Source organism: Ursus americanus, chromosome 2 (assembly GCF_024610735.1).
Source record: "Ursus americanus isolate L20-20 chromosome 2, mUrsAme1.1.p, whole genome shotgun sequence".
NCBI classification, from domain to species: domain Eukaryota; kingdom Metazoa; phylum Chordata; class Mammalia; order Carnivora; family Ursidae; genus Ursus; species Ursus americanus.
Window position 1 is genome coordinate 45,296,380 of NC_142128.1, and position 22,477 is coordinate 45,318,856.

General features: G+C 56.0%; 1 protein-coding gene across 1 annotated transcript; it reads left to right on the forward strand.

Annotated features, from left to right (window-relative positions):
* The first annotated feature begins 5 nt into the window (after positions 1-5).
* On the forward strand, positions 6-14,432 carry NCSTN (nicastrin). Its single transcript, XM_045783957.2, has 17 exons — positions 6-161; positions 1,372-1,476; positions 5,231-5,354; positions 5,880-6,001; positions 6,421-6,566; positions 7,297-7,447; positions 7,710-7,819; positions 8,072-8,224; positions 8,898-9,002; positions 9,184-9,261; positions 9,984-10,156; positions 11,495-11,597; positions 11,699-11,794; positions 12,077-12,164; positions 12,425-12,579; positions 12,804-13,016; positions 13,608-14,432. The coding sequence occupies exons 1-17, from the start codon at positions 77-79 to the stop codon at positions 13,728-13,730; spliced, it is 2,130 nt and encodes a 709-aa protein (XP_045639913.2). The 5' UTR covers positions 6-76; the 3' UTR covers positions 13,731-14,432.
* The last annotated feature ends 8,045 nt before the right edge of the window (positions 14,433-22,477 follow it).

Genomic DNA, 22,477 nt, shown 5'->3' on the forward strand with positions numbered 1-22,477 from the left:
CGGCACCAGTGCTGGCCTAGAGAACCCACTGACGGAGAGGAGGGGAGGGGAAGCTTCCGCTCAGCCGAGAGGCAAGATGGCTACAGCTGGGGGCGTCTCTGTTGCCGACCCGGGGAGTCGGAGTCTTCTTCGTCTTGTGTATTTCTGCGTTCTGCTGACAGGTGAGGCCTCCCCCGCCCGTGAGCTCCGGTGTGTCAGGAGAACCGTCCGGATCGTCTGGGCCGCGAGCGCTGCCGTCCTCCTTCTGGTCCCCTCTGCCCCTCTGTCCCCCACCCTGTAAATCCTCTTTCTCTTTCGTTCCCGCGACAGAAGTTCCCCCTTTTGCCTGAACTTGGCTTGAGGGTCCCTTCTCCCCCGCGGCACATCGTGTCTCCCCATTTCCTCCTCCGGGCCTCTTCCTGGACTTCCAGCCTGACCCGCCCACTTTGTCCGGATGCCTCGTTTTCCCCAGGGCCCCAGCCACCCCACCCACTTGTCAGAAAAGACAGGTGTCAGTTCCACTTCTTGCCAGTGCGTGTAGACTGTTTAAGATGAAAGCGGCCTCGTTCTGCGGGTGCAGTGCGGCGCTTCAGAAAGTAGATTCCCCGTTCCTTCCTCTGTTGATTCCACCATAAACCCGCGCCCCTGTACTTTGCCTCAGTTTGTCTTATCAGTGAAGTGAGACAAAGTGGGCTGTGGACAGTCAACTGTTCAGACTGTGGAATAATGATTCAAGGAACTCGAGGCATTTACAGTGCACAGAAGTGTTTGCTTACACGCATTTATGTCCTGGTATGGGTCTTTCTAATTGGTCAAGCCCTAAAATGCAAACATGGCTGGATAGATGACCATTCCTTCCCCCAAATACATGTTGTCATTAAAGATTCCCAAGGAGAAACTCTAGTCATCCCACACTGTAGCCACACACAAATGACCTAAGGATGTTGGACTGACAGATCTGTGGCAAAAGGTTTCTCCCAATTCTGTTCAGATTCCTGGAAGAATGTCCCAAAAGCTTTTTATTGTAATCTCTATTCTTAGACTGGCACCCTTTTATTAACTAGGTAGATACATATATACAAGGTAGGAAGCAGAAGTGTGCTCACCCATGCAACCAGGAACAGGTACATCCGAGGTCACATGCTTTTCCTTTAGGAAATGAAGTTTTCTTTCTTTTAGTTTTGATGTAAGTTGCTCTAAGTGAAATTTGTAATACCTCTCTGTGGCACCTAGCTGGGTGCATTTGTCCAGTCCACTAATGTGTCCAGCAGTGAGAAGAATTGCCATGAGTCTCATTTTAGAAAGTATGATACCCAAGCCATACAAAGAGCGAATGATTTGATAGTGCCAACGTCTCTCAGTTTTTTCTAACACTTTTTATCTTCCGATCAGGTTTCTGCAGGGGAAATTCAGTGGAGAGGAAGATCTACATCTCCTTAAATAAAACAGCCCCTTGTGTCCGTCTGCTTAATGCCACTCATCAGATTGGCTGCCAGTGTGAGTTGAGGTTGGGATTTGTGTTTGTGGCCGTTGATATTTCAGTCTGTGCCCTCGACATAAAGATCCAAGTTCTGCTTGGGAGTCTCAGCACACAAATTAAGCTGTGTGGTGGGAGGTGATGGAGAACCATTTGTCAAACCAGGCAAGGTGATTAGAAACGCTGCGTACTTAAGCTTCATTTAGGGCATGTCCTTTACCCACCACAACAGCCCCATGGAGTAGATTCTCTTATCCCTGTTTTACAAATGGCAAAACTGAGACTGAGAGAAGTTGAGTAACTTTTCTGAGATCATGATGCCATTAACCGATGAAGCTAGGAATCAAGCCCCATGGTCCGAGGACTCTTAACCATCCACCAGTTAAACTACAAAACTACTGTTTTCTAAGGAGAAGGAAGCCTCATGTCTGTGGAGCCCACCGTCACCTGCACTCCGAACAATCTCTTTGGAACCGGAATGGGCTTTGTTAAGGCAGTGGACTGTTTGAAGAGAAAGCATATGAGAAAGCCAAACAGTTGCAGGAGGAAGTAGGAAAGCATTTGTATTTGTCTTTATATGTTTGGCAAATGTGTTCCAAAACAGCGTACCGTGACAATATGGTTATAAAACTATGCAAGGGGAGAAAGCAGCGATGCGAAGACTCCAGTCGCTCTGCTGCTTCACCTGTTGTCTTCAGGTTTCGTTCTTCTGTGAATAGTTGTTCTGTCAGAATGCAGTTGGGCAGTAAGCAGGAAACCGAGAGTCAGATCTTGGCTGTGGCTTCTTTCATCATTTTAGATTTTATTTATTTGAGAGAGAGTGCGCGCACATGAGGGGGGTGGAGGGGCAGAGCAAGAGGGAGAGGGAGAAGGAGACTCCGCGGAGCGAGAGCCCGATGCAGGGCTTGATCCCAGGACCCTGAGATCATGACCTGAGCCACCCAGGTGCTCCAGATCTTGGTTTCTTCATCATCAAATTAGTCACATCTGAATTTCAGTTTCCACCTGTAAAAATGGCTAGAATGTACGTGCACAAAGCTGACAGTCAAACTGCCCTCTGTAGATTCCTACTGATGATGCTGAAGAAGCAGCACAGTCTCAGGAGTACTGTGCGATTGCCTGCAACCTTCCAGATTGGCAGGAGGACACACACACTGGGAAGCGAAGGGTTTGCTGAAGGTGGCAGTTACTCCTTTTCTACCCATCCTTCCCTGAGCTTTCCTCTGGGTTAATTGTGCCATGTCCTTGCTGCAGGAAGTTCTGGAGGTAGGTTAACTGGCTCCTAACAGTTCCAAATAAAATTTCCAGACTTAGCTTTCTTAAACTGGGTTTGTGGGTAGAAGAGAGCCAGGTCCAGTGGGGGCTCAGATCAGATTGCTGGTCTCGCTGGGACTCTGAGACTCTAGTGCCAAAAGGCTAAGGCCCCCATCCTCTTGGAGCTGTGTTCTCAGATACCCTCTTTGGGAATGAGTCATTCTGCTTCCTGTTCTTGGAGCAGCTCTGTGGGAAGCAAAGCAGTAGCCTGTAGAAATAAGCCTAGTGCCAGTACAGAGAAGCGAGAAGGGAGGGGTTGGACTCTGGCCACTTCCTCGTGAAGAGCTTGTCTCCTTTTCAGTTTATTTCTAAGTCTTACTTCGTATTTGTGCATCCTGAGCAAGCTACACCCTCTTTAATTAGGATTGCTGGCATGATAAGGAGAAAAAGATGCAGGTCTGATTTTCTGATTATAATGCTGTGCCTCTATTGGGCCCTTTTAGTTTTTTATTTTTTTTAAGATTTTATTTTTAAGCAATCTCTACACCCAACGTGGGGCTCAAACCTACCACCCAGAGATCAAGAGTCACATACTTTATCGACTGATCCACCCAGGTGCCCCATTAGCCCCTTTTAAAGTGCTCAAAGGGGCTATGTGTAGGTTTCTTTCCTTTCCTTCCTTCCTTTCCTTTTTAAATCTGTCTCCACAGTATGAGATGAATAAGGGTGAAAAAGTTTCTCCTCCTTGAAGACCCAGAGACAGGGAGCCAGCTACTCCCGACTACATGGTCACCAGCTGGAATCCAGCTTGGAATCCAGGTGCTTCATTCCAGTGTCCTGGCTTGTCTTCTCCCTGTGCTCCTTGGAGCTGCAGTGAAACGCGTTCTGTTTCCAGAACAGCTTTTCCTTTTTCCGTGCTTTATGTGGCAAGGACTGTTGCCTTTCATTGGACCAAGAACTGCCATTGGTAGCTAGCTCTTTATTAAAGTTATTCCAGATTCTGATAGTCCTCTTAGGTTTATTATTATCGCTATCACCATGAACTGATTAGGTACTTACTCTGTGTGAGACGTAGCTGAAGGCTGGGGACTTGCTTCCATGTCTAGATTTTACCGAATCCCATGGAAGGAACCTTCTACTTGGCTGGCAATGGAACGTGCTTGAGGTTTTGCACAAGTTGGAAATAGTTCACGGCCTTGACCTAGAACCGTAATTCTCATGACTGGCTGCGTATAATAGAGAACCACATGGGGGGGTGCCTGGGTGGCACAGTTGGTTAAGCATCCGACTCTTGGTTTCGCCTCAGGTTGTGATCTCCTGGGTCATGAGATCAAGCCCCATGTCAGGGTCTGAGCCCAGCACGGAGTCTGCTTGAGGGTCTCTCTCCATCTCCCTCTGCCCCTCCCACTCATACGTGTGCTCTCTCTCTCTCTCTCTGTCTCTCTAAAATAAATAAATCTTAAAAAAAAAAATAAGAACTATATGTGGCAAGTTTGGAAAGTACACATATCTAGGCCTGACCTTTAGAGACTTCAGTAGATCTAAGGCCCAAGTATCTGTATTTTTTAAAACTCCAAAGTGATACACAACCAGGGTCGAAAACTATTGCTCTAAAACAATATACAAATATGTCCCATGTTCCCTGGGGAGACGGCTCATAGGGAGACCGTAGGATGTCTCTACATGGATCACTAGGGACTTGACGGGCATTTGGAACTATGAACCGTCCATCCTCTACTGTAGTGCTTCCCAATCTACTGTAGTGCTTTGTCATTCATGAGACACATAGAAAATGTTACTTGTGTGGCATCCTGGCATATATGGAAATGGATGATGGTTGTAGGGCATCTTGGGATAATGGATGAGTTTGCTCCTCGCTGGGAGTGACCAGCCTAGGGTCTTTGGAAACCCTAGGTCCCCAGAAATGGGGGGGTGTCAATGTCAGCTCATTATTAATCCAGCAAGGCCCATCGTTGGGAAGCTGTCTTTTAGAGACCCCAAGGTTCTTGATTAACCTTAACTAAAACTAGCTAAAAGCAAGTCAAGTCATTCCCAAATAGGGCAAAGGAGTGGAGGCCCAGGAATTCTGAAGCCAAGGGAGTCTGCACATGTGTTCTCACAAAGGAAGATTCAGTGCTAGAACTCTGAGCGAGAGATCTAGAACCTGCCATTTCATGGAGAAAACACAGGTTTGAAAACTTTGGTGTCTGCTGTTCTAGAAATGTGTATGCATGGCTAAATGAGGCTGAGGGAAGAGGGCAAGAAAATTATCGTACACCTTTCTGAGATTTAGTGAATAAAGCCTCTAGTGAGTAGACTTATTGGGCTCTCTTGTCCTCCAGTCAGGCCCACCAGCTGGTGGCCTTCAGATGGAGCTGGGTGACTCAGCCTTCAGTTCAAGTCTGGAGCTGGCAGCACTCACACAATGTTTGGGGGGGATAAATGATCTGCAGAATCAGTGAGGCAAAGTCAGAATTGTCAACTGTGGGAGCTTTAACGTGACCCATTCTGTCCTGGCAGCTTCCGTCAGTGGGGACACAGGGGTCATCCATGTAGTGGAGAAGGAAGAGGACCTGCAGTGGGTATTGACTGACGGTCCCAACCCCCCTTATGTGGTTCTGCTGGAGGGTGCGCTCTTCACCAGGTAAGGGCTGCGTGTGCTTGCTGGGAAACCACAGCCAGAGAGGGGAAGATTTGGGGGACCATCCCAACACCTGTGAATAGAAACTTCCCTTGGCTGCCCTGGTCTGATCAGGGTGGGGGGGGGTGGGAGTGAGTCTCAGAGGAAAACATGCACCGTCAATGGAATCATCTTGCTGACCTTATAAATAGAGCTCCAGGGAGTAAAGACCCCAGGGAGGAAAGAGGGATCCCTAGAGTGTGTTAGAGACAGGGTGGATGAGATTAAGCCCTGAGCTCAGGCTGGGTCATAGCCCTCACTTAGGATTTAGAGACGGAGGAGCAAGAAATGAGTCAACAGTCATGGGTGGTTTTGTTCTAATTTTTTTAAGTGTATAGTTGACACACAACATTACGTTAGTTTCAGGGGTACAGCAAGGAGTCAACAGGTTGGGTTCCATTAGTTACCCATTTGTTTCCATCCTTGGCAAGATAGTGGGCCACTAATAACCTTCCCATCTTCCTTCCTGGCCTTCCCTCCCCATTCCAGGAATCTGATGGAGAAGCTGAAGGGGAGAACCAGCCGCATTGCTGGCCTGGCCGTGTCCTTGGCCAAGCCCAGCCCTGCAGCGGGCTTCTCTCCTAGCGTGCAGTGTCCCAACGATGGGTTTGGTAAGAGCCCAGAGGATCAGGGGACCTCCTGTCACCCAGAGCTCACTGTTGCCTCGGCCTCGTGTCTTCGGAGGGGTTGGGGGTACGCGTCTGTCTGTGTAGGGGGAGCAGCTAACTCCCAAATAGAAGATAGTGTTTCTTTGTGCCGTTCTTCCCTTCGGTCTACTGCTTCCCCTTCTTCCACTTCCCTTCCATCCTCCCTTTCCGTCACATGCTCAGATCCCTAATCAGCCAGCCTCGGGCTCCCTGCTGCCGCTGTCTGTTTTACTGTAGGTGGTGACAGGTTGATGCTTGCTTCTCTGAGTCACCCTTTCCTTTGGCACTCTTGGTCCCAACCCTATGATACCCTAGCCTTCCTCCCTCGCTCAGTCCCTAAGTGCCTAGTGTCCCAACATTCTGTCCCCCATCCACCCCTTCAGGCATTTACTCCAACTCCTACGGGCCAGAATTTGCTCATTGCAGAGAAATCCAGTGGAACCCCCTGGGTGATGGCTTGGCTTATGAAGACTTCAGTTTCCCCATCTTCCTTCTTGAAGATGAGAATGAAACCAAGGTCATCAAGCAGGTAATGACTGCCAGCTCCTAGTGATTCTAGTTGCAAAGAGAAGTTTTGTAGGCGCTCCACCTGTTTGGAGGGACCTCATCTACCAGCGCGCCCTCTGAAGGACAGTTGCTCCAAGAAGAGCCAACACCTTTATTTTTCTCACATTTCCCTTCCCGTTTCTCTCCTGCCTGCTCTAACAGCGTTGACGGTTTTTAGGCTGGAAGAAAATATAAACGTTATTTGATGTGAAATAAGGTGTAGAGCCCTGGTTAGGACCACGAACGTGGTACAAAGAGCGTCAGACTAGGAATTGAGAGATTCAGTTCAGAGACCTCTGACGGTCTTTTTTAGTCCCAGTAAATCTCTAATTCTGGTCTAGCTTCTTCATGTTGACACGCAGAGCGATTAAGGGATTTGTTCCATAGTTACACGGTGAGGTGATGTCTAAGTGGTCTTGAATTTGATTTTTGATCCTTGGTTCACTGCTCTGTACATCAGATCACGTTGAGAACTTGGGCCAGGCCATTTGGGATGGGGTCGTGTCATCCGCCCCAACTAAGTCAGGCTGTGCTGTTTTGCACCCCTTGGTGAGGTTTGCTCTTGGACCTCGTGCACCCCGGGTTTGGATCAGGACAGCTGTAGCTCAGGGACAGAGGCAAGAGCGGCTTCCCGGTGGGGCTGGGCCCTCTTTCTGGGAGGTCTGCGCGGGACTGCACGCGAGCGGCCTCAGTGCCTCCGTCTCCGTCCCTAGTGCTACCGCGATCACAACCTGAGTCCAAACGGCTCGGCGCCTGCCTTCCCGCTGTGCGCCATGCAGCTCTTCTCGCACATGCACGCCGTCGTCAGCACGGTCACCTGCATGCGGCGCAGCTCCATCCAGAGCACCTTCAGCATCAACCCAGGTGGGGCAGGTCCAAGGCGTGCCGGGTGTGCTGGGGGCCCCGGAGTGTTGGAGGCAGGGAGCGTGGGGTGAGAGAAGTGGAAACAGTTCTAAACAATCGAGGCCGCTTGTCCCTGAGGTGGATGGGGCAAAAAAACCAGCCTAGAGCAGCGGAGACAGGAAATGGCTCATGGGTCCATGGGGCAGCGGGCAGAGGAGTCTTCCGCGCGGGGTCTGGGGCTGCGGTCTCCCTTACTTCTGACCTTTCCCTGTGCGCCGCTCAGAAATCGTCTGCGACCCCCTGTCCGACTACAACGTGTGGAGCATGATGAAGCCTATAAATGTATCTGGGACGTTAGAGCCTGATGACAAGGTTGTGGTTGCTGCGACCCGGGTGAGTGTTGGCCCCTGATCAGGGTGGGCGGGGCTGGCACAGGACCGGCTGGCAGGCCTCTTGCGGGCATATCGGATTGCAGAGTTGCCATGGTGGGGAGGCTCCGTGGAGAGGGTTCTGGGCTCTGGAGCTCCCCAGCTCAGCCATTATCCCAGGATACGAACATTCTCTTGGCCGGAATAGGTTCAGGGGCCTGCGGCCTGGTCCTAATTGCTGTTTTCAAAGCCTACCTGCCTTTTCTGCTGTGTCCAGCTGGACAGTCGTTCCTTTTTCTGGAATGTGGCCCCAGGGGCTGAAAGTGCCGTGGCCTCCTTCGTCACCCAGCTGGCTGCTGCTGAGGCTTTGCAGAAGGCCCCCGATGTGGCCACCCTTCCCCGCAACGTCATGTTCGTCTTCTTCCAAGGGGTACGGGCTCTTTGCTGGGGTGGAGTGCGGGGGGGCGGTTGGCAGGGTCAGTGGGCATGGCTGTCATTTGGGGAAGATCTGGGCGCTTGACCTAAGTTGTTACTCGGCAGAGAGCTTCTGGATGTGCCTCCCTGTGTCTCTCCTTCGGAGTCCCACATTTTCGGAACCCTTTGCACCCTGACCTGGAGTCAGTGTGCTGCCAATCCCCTTGCTCCCCCACTGATGTGATCTTTCGGAGACATCCTTTTATTCTCTGGACCCTTTTACTGCCACTCCTACCCAAGGGCCCTGAGGCTCCTGCCTCTCCCCACTGCCACTGCAGCCCGGCCCTGGAATCAGGGGACAGCAGCCGTGGCTGGGTCGGCAGAGGGGAGGGAGAGGCAAGGAGCAGGCACATAACAGCTGATGTTCGCCTCGGGCCTTTGCCGAGGCTGCTCTCCCCATTTCTGGGCTCGAGAAGTCCTGTGATACACACATGTGAGGGATAGTCACAGCTGGGAGGCAGGGTAGGGAGGAGGGTGAAGTCACATGACTGCCTGAGCTGGCCAGCATTTGCGATGACGTGAGACTGTAGCCTTCACGCCTCGAGCCTTGGTGATCTGGCCTCCTGAGATGGAGCCTGCCCTGACCCTTGGGAATCTCTGTTCCTTTTCCTACCCGTCTTCACCCTCAGGAAACTTTTGACTACATTGGCAGCTCAAGAATGGTCTACGACATGGAGAAGGGCAAGTTTCCTGTGCAGTTAGAGAACATTGAGTCATTCGTGGAGCTTGGACAGGTGTGCAGTGCGTGTCCTCACCCCCTTCCCTCCTGCTTCATGCCGCCGCCTCTGTGTCCTGTCGTCCCCACTGCTGGTGCCACCACCTCTCCCCTTGACTTTTCTCCGACCTACTCCTTTCTCCCGGGTGTGGGCCACAGTGGACACCAATGACGTGTGTTGCCTCTTCGTCCTCCCCCAGGTGGCCTTAAGAAATTCACTGGAGCTTTGGATGCACACAGACCCCATGTCTCAGAAAAATGGGTCCGTACAGAGTCAGGTAATCTGAGCGTCTTTCCGCCTCACTTCCTGTTTCAGCAGCTCAGAGTACGGGCACCCCTTGCCCAGGCCCTGTCCCCAGCACAAGCCCCCAGGGCCTGTAAGACAGGACCTCAGCTTAGGTGCCAGCTACAGGATGAACAGCGTGGCTGTTTCAGCCCCCGAGAAGAACCGGGAGCGCAGCTCAGGTGTCTGGTTTCCTGGGACAGGTAGTTGTCTGACTCGGGGCCTAGCAGAGGACAGGGGAAGAGCTAGCTCCCTTTCTCTCTGCTGCCGCACTGATCCGGTTGTCCAGGCTGCCCTGCCCGATTCCTGGCTATATTAGACTCTGCCTGAATTGTCCTCCACATTCCTCACCGCTTGCTCAAGACCCTCCCTCCTCTCAGGGTCCAGCTTTGGCCTGTGTTTCTCGGGAGGTGGTCTTCCTGCCATTCCAGTGTCCGCGCCCCCTGCTCTGGGCTCCCGTGTGGCATCCAGCACAGTGCTGTGATAGCAGCTTGCTCCTCTGATTCTGCACAAGTAGGAAGTCGAGCCTCTAGTGAGGATCAGACAGTGTGAGCTGCAGGACACTCAGCCTCAGTCCCCCAAGGCTTAAGGAATTGGGGTGCAGGAGGGCAGGGGGCAGCTCCCAAGCTGGGGACTTGAGGGAGAGGGCCCTGTGGGCCTGGAAGAGACCTCCAGCTGCCCTGTGCCCAGCCGCCCTGAGCTAACCCTCTCCCGCAGGTGGAGGCCCTCCTGAGCACGCTGGAGAGGAGCGGCGCCGGTATCCCGGCTGTTGCCCTCCGGAGGCTGAACCAGTCCCAGCCCCTCCCGCCGTCTTCCCTGCAGCGCTTTCTTCGGGCTCGGAACATCTCTGGTGTTGTTCTTGCGGACCACTCTGCTGTCTTCCATAACCAGTAAGAGTCGCGTAGGCTGCATCCTCGTTCTGGGAATCTATTCTGCAGTCTGGGGTCCATGGAGGGGCGTGTCTTCTGGGTCAAGAAAGATCTCCACTCCCCCCTCTCCCCACAGCACCCTCTCCAGATCTCAGGTCAATTTGTGTTCTTTTCTCAGTAGCCGGCTCACATCCAGGCCGGTCGCCTCCTCTGACTTGATGTCATCTTAGAGAACAGGCCCACTCAGCCTTCCTTGGCAAGAGCATCCTTGCTTGGCTGGCCTCGCCCAGCTCTCCCGAGGCCTGGGTCCCCAGGGCCGCCAGCAGAGGGCAGCATCTCTGCGGGAGAGCCCTTGGCTAGAGGACGCGAGCTGGCCGGTGGGGGGCCGCCCAAGGGTGCTGTGCTGCGTGTAGACAGTACTCGTGTTCTGAAATGTAATGTGTTGTGGCCGTTGGGGTGAAAGTGTCCCCTACAGATGAAAGGACTCCACAGAGAAGGGGTGAGGCCCTGTTAGTCACCTTTCTCCTGGTCCTGGGCACCCCAGAATGCCCCTGACTGAAGCCCTGGGCTGACAGGGGACTTCTCATTCGGGCTGGATTGCTAGGCCCCCAGCTTCCCTTCCCTCTGCCATGAGGCCAGATGGGTTCCTGAGTAAAAATACTTAAGCTCCGGTTCTCTGACCCCAGCCAAGGAGCCCCTTCTCATTTATTTAGGGCAGGGATACTTCCAGTGCCTGAGGTCAGCCCTCTCCTCCATGTATGACCTCTGCAGCACTTTGGGGTGAGCGAGGGTCATCGTTTGCACACATTCGGCCTTGTTTCTATGTGGGGCCGGCATCTAGTGGTGCTGAAGGCTGGGGGTGCTCCCCTTTGCTTCTGAGACGTGCCTGCGCGGGGCTCCCCGAGGAGCAGAGGGTGGTTGGGCCCAAAGCAGTGTTGTGTGTCTGGGAGCAGACCCGCTCATCTCCCTCTGCCCCTAGCCACCCTCAGTGCTATGTTCGTGGGAGCTGCCACACGAGAGCTCTGGTGATGGCGGGCGTGCTCCCTGAAAGTCCTCTCAGCCATCCTGCGTCTCCAGCCCGAACAGTGGGGAGAGTGTCTCTTCTGTTTGAAGCTCTCCCGGGAAGGGAGACGCCTGAATTCCTGATGTCATTTGCTTTGCTACTTTGTCAGGAAGGTCCTTGTATTTAACCACTCCTCTCCCATCTCCCGGCCCCCACACCGTCTTTAGGATGGGACCCTCATGGTCTCTTCCTTCCCCCGGAGGATGAAAAGAGAGGCTCAGGAAGGGCCTGTGAGGGCGGCCAGGGGCAGGGCGCTGGCCGAGTGTGGCCGAGGCTCATGCCGGCTCTCCCGGCAGCTATTACCAGAGCATTTATGACACGGCGGAGAACATTAACGTCAGCTACCCTGAGTGGCAGAGCCCTGAGGAGGACCTGAACTTTGTGACGGACACCGCCAAGGTAACACTCACCTGGGCTGGGGGGGAGCACGGAGAGCACGGGGAAGCTGCTTAGAGGTTAGAAGAGGTGGCCCGTTCAGCCCCCCTCCTCACCTGCCGCAGGCCCTGGCAGATGTGGCCACCGTGCTGGGACGTGCGCTTTACCAGCTTGCAGGAGGGACCAACTTCAGCGACACCATCCAGGCCGATGCCCACACGGTAAGAACAGGAGGACCCTGCTTCCTCACCAGCTCTGTTCACACCGCGGCCGGACCCATCCTCTCTGTCATTTGCCTCTTCTCCCAAACCTGGGAGCCCGGCATGCCAGGGCATGCCAGCGAGGATACCCAGTGCCCCAGGGTGCTCCTGGGTGGGCCTCACCTGCGTCCTCGTGAGCCGGTCTCTGCCTGCCCAGCTCCTGGCCTACAGCGAGGTCTTCATGGAGAACTCTCCCTGGGCTCTGGGTCACGAGGTTGTTGCTTCTCACTGCCCTGGTCCTAGGTCACCCGCCTGCTCTATGGGTTCCTGGTCAGAGCCAACAACTCCTGGTTCCAGTCTATCCTCAGGCAGGACCTCAGGTCCTATTTGGGTGAGTACCTGCTATGGGAATGGCACCCTTGGCCCAGGCAAAAGATAGAGAAACACCATCTTGGTTTAATTCTTACTTTTTTTTTTTCTTTTCTTTTCTCTTCTCTCTCCTCTCCTTTTCTTCTCCCCTGGTTTCCTTTTTTTCTCCTGATATGTGTTTGATCCATTCTCTTAACCTTCTATTCTCTGGCTCTTCTTTGTCTCCCACGTGCACCCACCTTCCACCTTCCAAATCCTCCCTTCCCTACGGTCTCCACTCAGGTGACGGGCCTCTCCAGCACTATATCGCTGTCTCCAGCCCCACCAACACCACTTACGTGGTACAGTACGCCTTGGCAAATCTGACTGGCCAGGTGGTCGGCCTTACCCGAGAGCAGTGCCAGGATCCAAGTAAAGTCCCCAATGAAAACAAGGATGTGAGTGGTAGTGGGTGTGGGAGCTGCCCCGAGGGCCCCTTTCCCCTGGGGAAGTTGGAGAATGTCCTAGGCCCACTTGAACCCAAGGGGTTGGGGTGGAGAGGCGGAGGGATGCAGCCCCTTGAACTTGAGTGTTGGAGAGGCAGTAGGCTGGGTGAAAGCGGACCGCGTCTGGGGTGACAGGATGGCCTCAGCCGCGCACTCTGGCCTGTCTCCCTGTGCAGCTGTATGAGTACGCGTGGGTCCAGGGCCCTCTGAATTCCAACGAGACGGACCGGCTGCCCCGCTGTGTGCGTTCCACGGCGCGACTGGCCAGGGCCCTGTCCCCCGCCTTTGAACTGAGGCAGTGGGGCTCTACTGAATACTCCACGTGGACTGAGAGCCGCTGGAAAGACATCCGGGCCCGCATATTTCTGATAGCCAGCCGAGAGCTGGAGGTGAGCCGGGAGGGGTGTGACAGAGATCACCTTGCCCTCGGCTCTGCTGCCTTTCCCCTCAAGCGCCTCCCACCTCCCATTTGCCCCAGATTTGCCACAGAAACCTTCTGCAGCTCTGTCCCTTGTCAGCCAGTGTGCCCCGTTAGGAAGCCTGTTTTCACTGAGAGTTCGAGTCTGTATTCATGCTGGTGATAGGCTCCCATGGAGACCCAAGGAGGTGCTCCTCCACCTGGGACCCCCCCTCCAGCTCCACTCGCAGCCAGCCATTCCCACCTGCTGCTCCTGGGCTGTGTATGGGATCCACCGTTTGTTGAGTACCTGTCACAAGTAAGTCAGTGATGTAATTGCCACCAGAGAGCCAAAGTCACGGATCCTAACTTCAGGGTGCTTGAAATCTAAGTAAGACAAGGTGGAAGGGAGAACGGAGATCCTTTACTTCTCTTTCCAAACGGAGAGACTTGGTCTCCCAGGTGGGAAGGTGTTGCCTCTGATTGCTCAGGACTTGGCGCTCGCAGCCAGCTCCAGAATTCTGATGAAACTGGGTTGAGTTCTGAGAGCACCTCTGTCCTCCCCTGCCCACCCCTCCCGCAGTTTATCACCCTGATGGTGGGCTTCGGCATCCTCATCTTCTCTCTCGTCGTCACCTACTGCATCAACGCCAAGGCCGATGTCCTTTTCATTGCCCCGCGGGAGCCGGGAGCTGTGTCTTACTGAAGAGGAACCCAGCTTTTCCTGCCAGCTCTACTGTTCATGTCCTAGATCACTTGTGTGTCCCCCCCCCCCCCGGGGACATAAACCACTAGTTTGTCACTGGAACCTCTCTGGGCCTGCTCAGACTGGAATTAATGTAAAGAAGTGAAACTGCCCAAAAGAGACAGGGAGGGAGAAACAAGTCACCTGTCCTCCCCAGCTCCCCCTGCCCGTCTGCCCTTCCATGGTTCATCCTCACCCCACCAGATTCTGGGATGGCAAATAGAAGCTTCTTGCTCCTGTTCAGCTCCTAGCTATGCCCCCTCACTTACCTTCTTCGGGGTCCTTCTTCTCCCCTCTCCATCCTGCCCAGGACCGCCCTCCGCTCCCCACCCCACCCCGTACCCAACCATTCCCTGTTTCCCGGGAAGAAGGACAGGAAGGCTGAATGCCAGGGACAAACTATGAGGAAGCCCTGAGGAGCAGGCGAGCCCGTCTGGGGGCCATGCCTGCTGTCTCCCTCCTGCTGTCCTGTCCCCAGACCCTTAAATGGCACAGCAGGGGGGTGGGCTGCTGGGTGGGTGTCCCACTCTGGCCCACAGTGCTCAGTTGTAATTTTATTAAGCTGTAATATCTGTTTTTTCTTTTTTCATTCGTGTGTGTGTGTGTGTGTGTGTATGTGTGTAAATATATAAATAGCGAGTTTCATTAAAATAGACTGTCCCACGTGGTCTGTACGTGTTCTTCCGCACCCTCGTGTGCAGGGACGCTGAGTGGAAGTCACGCAGTTGTTACCTCACGTGCTCTGTCTGGGTCTCCCGGGGCCCCAGGAGTAAGGCTCTGTCAGAAATGGTGGAAACCCTCCAAGCGGGGCTGCTCTGGAGCCTCGGAGCCCTGGTTTCCCTCCTGTGAAAACCATGTTAGCATTGTTTCTTCCGGCTTTGTATTCAACAGGCACTTCTTTGCTCACTCAGACACCGGCGAGGGTGCAGAAATGAAGCAACCCGGCCCGACCCCGAGTGGCTGACAGTTGGGGTGAGGGGAGGAGCAGGTGCGATCCAGTGTGATCGCGCTCGGTGTGTCCAGGGTGCTCTGATAGCAGGTGGAAGGATCGGGGGCACTGGGGGTGGCATCTGGAAAGGCTGCCCAGAGGAGGAGGCATCTGAGTTCGGTCTGGAGTTCAGCTGTGGAAGCAGAGCCGTGAAGGCACGGGTCACGTTTGGGAAGGGCAAGTTATTCAGGGCGTGGCAGGAGACGAGACTGGGGCCAGGTCATACAGGGCCTGGGGTGGCATGCTGAGGAACTGGGCCTTCTGCTGCCCGTGGGCATTTTGTAGACCGAAACAAGAGTGGCTTTGGACACTCCTAGAAAGAGAACCTTGGCTCTTTGGAAATACTCGAGTTGCCTGGGTCTTCCTGGGGGCAAAATTTCAGAGTATGGCCACACTGCTAAATGGCAGCAGGGGGCAGTGGCTGAGTCAGGGGAGGGGCAGACACCTCGGGAGTGGCGGGAGTGGTGCCTGAGGCCAGCCTTCTCCCCTCACTGCGGCCCTGAGACCCCAAAACCACTGAGCTGGAAGGACCTGCTCCCAGTCCCCGGGGCTGGGCTGTTCACCTCGTATCCTGCCGAGGGGCTGATTTTCCTGCAGGCTTCTCTCTGAGTTCCCTCAAGGAGCACGTTTGGGGTTCTGGGATGTGGAAATGAACCCTGCTCCCCACCCCCCACCCCTCCTGGCCCACACGCTGTGCTGGCGGAGGCGGGCGCAGCTGCCACCGTGGCTGGGCCGACTCTGCGCCTCCCCCGGCCAACAGGGGCTCCCAGCGGACAGGGCAGTAAGCTCCCGCGTCCTGCTGGCAGCTTCGGGAAGCAGGGAAGTGGCTGGGTACCAGCGAGGGGGCTGAACGGGGTGGGCACCAGTACAAGCTGTGGGCCCAGTCTCCTCAGCCTAGGGAAGCCTCCTCCACACCAGCTTGTCTTCCGTCTCCCATGCCACCCTGACCTCAACCCACCCACCCCAAATAGAAAGATCATGGGCTCTTTCCACGGCTCTTGCGGAGGCCAAGCTCTGTAGAAGGGGCACGGACCCCCGGCTGACCCCTTCAGGGGCCCCTTCTCTGAGACCTTGGTCTGGCCCTCCCCAGGCACCTGCTGTGCCCTGAGGCCTCACAGAATTGGCTGGCAGCAGGTTAGGGCCACAGACCAGCTCCTCAGCCTGTCTCCCCTACCCATGCCTCAGGCCTTACTCACCCCTGTGCCCTCGGGGATGTGTCACTTCCCCTCCCTACTCCTACCCATGCAGGGCTTGAATAGCTGACTGCTCTTGTCCCAGGATCCAACCCATCTCAACCTCTTGCAGCCCCCTTGTGTCTCAGCACTGAGGGCTTTCCTGACAGCTGCTATTTTTCCCCCCGCTTTTTGGAATGAAGGGTCTACTCTTGTGTTTGCCACACCTGGGTCACTGCTCTCAAAGACACATCCTGGGAGGGGGTATTTTCATCTGAAGTCTGGTGTTCTGTTCCAAGATCCCACCGTATTCAGTAGGACTCTGTTTCTTCATGGAACCATGTGATAAGACCTTAAAAAGTGTACGTCTGGTCTAACTCCTTCAATAAACAGGGGAAACAGTCACCCGGAGGAGTGAGTGGCTTGCCCAAGGTCATGGCAAATTAGAGCTGAGCTGAGACTAGAACATGTCTTATATCTGCACTGGCAGCCGTGGCAATAACAAACATTGACTGAGCACGGCTGCGGGCAGGGCGCTCGGTCCTGCATCATAAAAGTCTGTGAGGAGATACGGCGCCTTCCCTTAGAGACCCAGGATCCAGAGTCTAGACGGCAGGATGGGACAGGCAGGGTGGCATGTGCTCCAAGCAAAATCTGGGCTAGGACTAAGTACTTCCTGAGCTCAGAGGAGGGAAGGTTGGCTTTGGGCGGGGCCCGCTGTTGTGGGAAGAGCTCAGGGCCAGATTGTCTGTGTGCCATGAATGGGCTGTATGGCTCTGGAAAGGGCATCCCGGCCCTGGGCCCTGTGTTGCCTGCAGGATGTGGAGTCAGACAGGGGGCTGCTCTCTGGGGGCCCTGCTGGCTCTCACAGCCGCCCTCCATGTGGCCTCCCTTCCATAGTAAACTCCTCAGGGCAGGGGGAAGTAAAAGGTGGATCACTTCTTGGGGCGCCTGGGCGGCTCCCTCGGTTAAGCCGCAGACTCTTGGATTTGGCTCCGATCATGATCTCAGGGTCATAAGATGGAGCCCCCTGTCCATCTGGCTCCAAGCTCGGCATGAAGTCTGCTTGTCCCTCTCCCTCCCCATGTTCTCTTTCTCTCTCAAATAAGTAAAATCTTAAAAAAAAAAAAAAAGTTGATCAATTCTTGAACTTTCTAAGGTAGTTAGGAAGTTTTCCTTCCAGAGACGGAGGCCTGAGAGGCACTTAGTGTCCTGTAACCCTGGGACCCTAGGAGTCTGGGGGTGGTGGTGGGGTAGGATTGCAGGGTAAAGCCCTTGCAAAGTTACTCGGGGACTCAGCCTCCTGTCCTGAGACAGAGCCTGACAGGCCTCCCCGCAGTTGAGCTTGGGAAGCAGAGCCCCTTAACGGTCGGGGTTCAAATGGGCCTCAGGTCTGATTTTTATTCCTATACACGCAGAAGGTACAGGGGCCCCCACCGTCCTGCGGGGAAGACAGGCAGCCAGACGGAGCCCCATCCCCGAGTCGGGAAAACAGTGGCAGGAGCGCAGGGGCCACCTCCGGAGACCTGGAGATGACGCAACTGCAAGTAAGCCTCCAGGCTCTGGCTCCTGCCAGAGGACCCTGGGGTCCCCTTCTGCCCACACCACCTCAAGCGAGGTCTTGGAGAAAGGGCAGGGAGAGAAGGGGAAAAGGAGAGGAAAGCGGGCATCCTGAAAAGAATAAACTAGTATGGGAAACAGCAAGTGGGGAAGCCTGGGGCCGAAGAGGGAAGGGAGCCTCGGGAGCGGGGGAGCCCGGGAGCCGCGGGGGGAGCGGGGGGGGGGAAGGCCGGCGGGCGTGGCTGGGAGGGGAGTGGGCCCGGAGCTGCTGGTGACAGATGGGTGGACACAAAGAGCAGAGCTGCAGGGAAGACAGATGGATGGGGGAGGGAGGAGGGGAGGCTGGAGGGGCAGTGGTTGGAGGCCTTAATGAGATTGGAGCTGGGCTGGGGCTGCGGAGAGGTGAGCGGAGAGGAAAGAAGAAAGAGGAGGCCGCCCCGGGAGACAAAGGCAGAGAGGCCTGGGGGCCAGGGCGGGAGAGGGCCCGGGCCGGCCGCTGGAAAGGGGGGCCTTCCAGCCGGGCTGGCAGCGGAGGGAGTGACAGATTGCGTAGTTCACCAGAGTGGAGACCCGCTGTCACCTTCTAGAGGCACCAGGAGGGGAGATGGAGAAAGACAGACAGACAGAGCCAGCGTGGGAGCAATCAAGGAGGTGGAGGAAGGTCCAAGGCGTGCGGCAGCTTCCCGGCCACACTGAGGCCCCTGCCTGGGCTCCTCCTGCCTGCCTTGCTCCCGTGACCCAGAACGTGAACCAGTCTCTCCGGGATAACAGCCCAGCCAGCAGGGGCCACTCCCGGGAAAGGGTCAGGCGGCGTGGCACAGTGAGGGTTAACGCCGTCTGCTCTCCCTGCCAGCCGCTCGCCTGGTTGGGTCCCCAGGGCTCCCCCCATATGTCACCCCCTCTCCTGCCAAACCCACTGCTTCCCAGCTCCTCCAGGCCCTCCCCCCACCCTCAAGGACTAGGCCCCAGCCCCCGTGTCCTCCCCACGCTCCAACCTCCCACCCCAGCCATCCACCATGAAGAATGTGTAGACATGAAAAGATGGCGACAATCTGAGAAGGTGAACACCTATAGCATACACACTAATGACAACAAGCCATAGGGCCGTGCTCATCCCCCTTCCTGCTCTTACTGAGGCAGAGACCCTCACACAGCCCAGGGGTGGGGGACGCGGGGTGGGGGGTGGTCTCCTGCCCCTTCAGGCCGGGGCTGCGGGCAGCCTGGGCTGACCCCAGAGCTCTCCCTGCTCCCTCAACCATAATACCTCAAATACATGCGTGCGTGAAGGTCTTGCCACCTTCAAATCACCGTGCACGGATGTCAGGGGTTGGGGTGAGCACTTTGCCTAGCACTCCCCCGCACATTGTGCGACAAGCGCCCCATGAGGAAGGCAGTGTGATCCCCATTTCACAGGGGACAAAATAGCCTCCGTCAAGATTAATGACCCGGCCAAGGTCACCAGGGCTTGGACCCAGGTCCACTGGCTCCCAGGTCAGTAGAATGACGCATTCTTGCCGCCGCTCCGTGTCCGGGCTCCTCTCGAGCACAGGCTTGTGTTCTTCTTGGCTACTCCCCTGAAGAACAAAAATTGAATCCCTGAGTGAGGATTGGGGCCAGGGCCCCAGAGTCCAGGGTCCCCGGGTGATAGATGCATAAGAGAAGAAGGCGGTCCTAGGGCAGCCTCCCAGCCCCCTCACCATCAAACCCCAGTTTGTGGGGACAGCTCGGGCTGGGTACGCCAAGGGCGGAATAGCAGGACTGAATCCTCAGAGCCAAACAGCCTATAAGGACGGAAGCTGAGGACAGGGACCCCATTCCTCCCTGCCTTCCCCACCCCACCCCTGGCATCGGGCGCTTCTGCTTCTAGGGTCTCTCTAGGTTCTGCTTCTGTTTCCCTCAACGTCTCCCCCTTGGGGATCCGGGCCTCCCAGCTCCGGTCACAGTCCCTCATCCCTAGAGTTCTGTTAATCTTGTCTCCCTGTTCCCCGGCTCTCTGCCTCCTCCTCTGTGTCTCCACCCTATCTTGGGGCGTCCCCCAGGACTCTCGAGTACCAGGCAGTGTCATCCCAGAATTCCCGTTTCTCTCCATATCTGTGTGTCGCCCCCCCACCCCCCCATCTTGCATCTCTGAGTCTCCACAGAGCCTCCCCATCCTGGCAGTTCCTCTCTTGTGTCTCTCCTCTCTCTATCTCCCCTGCACGTCCATCTCCCTGTGCCTGCCCCATGTCTGTTACCCACCGACAGCGTGCTCACTGTCCCCACATCTCCCCCACCGTCTCCCCTTCCTCTCCAGCCCCCGTTGGTGGGCATCTCTCCTCTCCCCATGGCACTCTCTCCTGGGTCTCCCTGTCTCCCAGTTTCTTGGACAGGGTGGAGGGCAGGAGGGTGGGGGAGGCAGAATTGCTGTTGCTGGGGGCTCATTAGGTGGAGATTGGTTTTTAATCAGCACCATGGCAATGATGATGCAAGAACTGAGATGCCACCTGATCCCCTGCCCCTCAGCCCCCCTCCCCAAGCCTCCTTTCCCCTCCAGCTCAGCCCATCTGCTGGCGCCCGGGCACCTGTCTGGGCCTGCCCAGGTGGGAGTCGGCACCTCCCAGACCTGGGGGTGAGGAGGGGCGGGGGACCTTGGGGAGGGATGATAGGACTCTCCTTAGGGAATGCCTCACCCTGGAGAAAGCCCAGAAAAGGTTGATCAGCAGCAGGGAAATGGCAAATGCCTCCAACAGCCTGCAGGGGGGGCGCGCTCCGACGAAGGTCTGGGCCCTTCAAGCAGTAACTCAATCTCCATGGCAACCTAAGAAGCAGCTATAATCAACCCCATTTTACAGAAAAGGAAGGCTGAGGCTCCAGAGGTTAAGTGACTTGTCCGAGATCACACAGCCGCCAGGGCATGCTTCATGGTAGCGCACTGTCTGTGCAGGGCTCCCAGCGTGGCGCATCCGGCTGCCCGCAAAGGCTCCAGGAAGACACCCAGCAGTTGGGTGGCAGAGAGAACCAGACACAGAAACCCAGCGCACTGCCTCTCTGTGCTTCCCTTGGTCGCAGCTCCTGCCACCCTGCAGCAGACACACACACACACGCGTGCGCACGCTCAGACACACGTGCACACACGGGCTGGAGGCCGCTGAGCTACCCGCGTGAACGGAATCAACGTCTGTCTGCATCTAGTTCTGTATCTACTGCTCATTTGCTGCCGGGCACACGCCCAGCCGCCCAGGTTGCCCTGCCTACTCCCGCGTCCTTCCTCCGCCTTTAGCCCTTCCTTTCCTCCCAGGGGCCCCTAATTCCCAGTGGGTCAGCTTAGAGAAACTCCTCGTGGGCTCTGGGTCGGGAATCTGACCTCACTCCTCTTGGCGACGAGGTGGGTGGGAGGACGAGGGCCAGGATAGAGGGTGTGGGGTGACTGAGTCCCAGGATGATGAGGGCAGGGCCTGAACCGGAGTCCCAGGCAGCCTGCCCAGGGGTCCGCTGGGCCCCAGCCTTATGAAGGATGAGAGCTCGGTGACGGCAAGAACTCTGGGGTCCTCTTGTGTGTTTTAGTGCTGTCCACTTGCACTTTTCTAGATTTCCCTGTTAGTACCTTGGAGAGCCTTCTTCCCAGGAGAAAGGACACAGGGGAAGGGGCTGTCAAAGTCACAGTGGGACCCGGAATAGGACCATGGCCCTTAAACCTGGCATGCTGGGGGCCTCTGTCCTTGCCGCCTCCGGTGGGGAAGACTGAGGGGGTTCATCTGTGATCCTGCCCTGGCTTTCGCCCCAGCCCCACCCCTTCCCCCGGCTCTCCATTTCTTGCTTATGAAATATGCATGGAGAACAGATGTCCCTGCTCCCCTACTCCCTGCCCCCCCCAGGGCCAGCCCCCACCCCCAGCTCCCGGGAGGTGAGCTGGGGGTGTTCCCAGTTCCCTCTGCCAATGGCTGCCTGGCCTGGCTGTTTAATATTGATGAGGGGGGGGCCTGGGCCAGCCAATGGAGAGCTGGGGGTGTGTGTGTGTATCTCCATATATATACATAGGGCTGGGCCAGCTCAGGTGTGTATGTTTGTGTGTGTGTCTATGTGTGTGCGTGCGTGCCCCTGGCCCCAGTACCTGGCCAAGCCCACCTCCTCCACCTGGGCCCTATATCCTCACCATGTGTGTCCCTCTCATCGGCCCTGGAGCCTGTGCAGCCACGCCACACTGCTGTCCCCGAGAGCTCTAGAAAGCTGGTCACTAACTTTGCAGACGGATGAGCTCTGAGCAGCCAGAGGAGACTGGGGCTGTCAACGCTGCCCCCTGTCCTGCCAGCGTGGATCCCCTCACAGGGTCTTCCTAGGTAAAGGGAGAACTGTGGGCTGGGGAGGGGTGGGTGTGTCCGTTGCACTTTGCCTCAGGTCCCCTCCCGGAGCCTCCCTCTAGATCCTCTCTCCTGTGTCCCTGCGCTTCCCTCTTCCCCATTCCTCCCCTTGGGCTCTTTGTGCCTGTCTGTTCTCAATCGGGTTGAGCATGGCAGAAGTGGGGCTGGCGGTCCTACCCCAGATGCTTGGGATTGCTGCTCTCCCTCATCCTTGGAGCCTGGAACTTTGTGACCAGAAGTGGATTTGGGGTGAGGACTGCAGGGGTAAATAGAAGCCACTGCCAGGACTGGGGCTGGGGAGGATGGCCGGTCAGGTGAGGTGGCACAGGGATCAGACTGGGAGCATACGGAGGGGACGGCAGGGGAGGGCAGAGTGGTCAGGGCTGAAGGACCACGGGCACGGGGCAGAGGAGGAACGGGGCTGTGTCAGATGTGCTTGGAGGAACCCGCAGCTGAACTTCTGAAGCCCGGGGTGGGGAATCCGGGCAGTAACTAGGTACCGGAAGGTGCTGACTTCGGGGCCTCCCATGCTCTTGCCACCCCTCTTGTTCCTTTGGAGCCCGGCATGTGGAGTGCTTTCTAAATTTCAGCACTGACCCCCTTCTGTTTTGTGTGATGGTTGTGTGTGTGTGTCTATCAGAAGTGGAGACC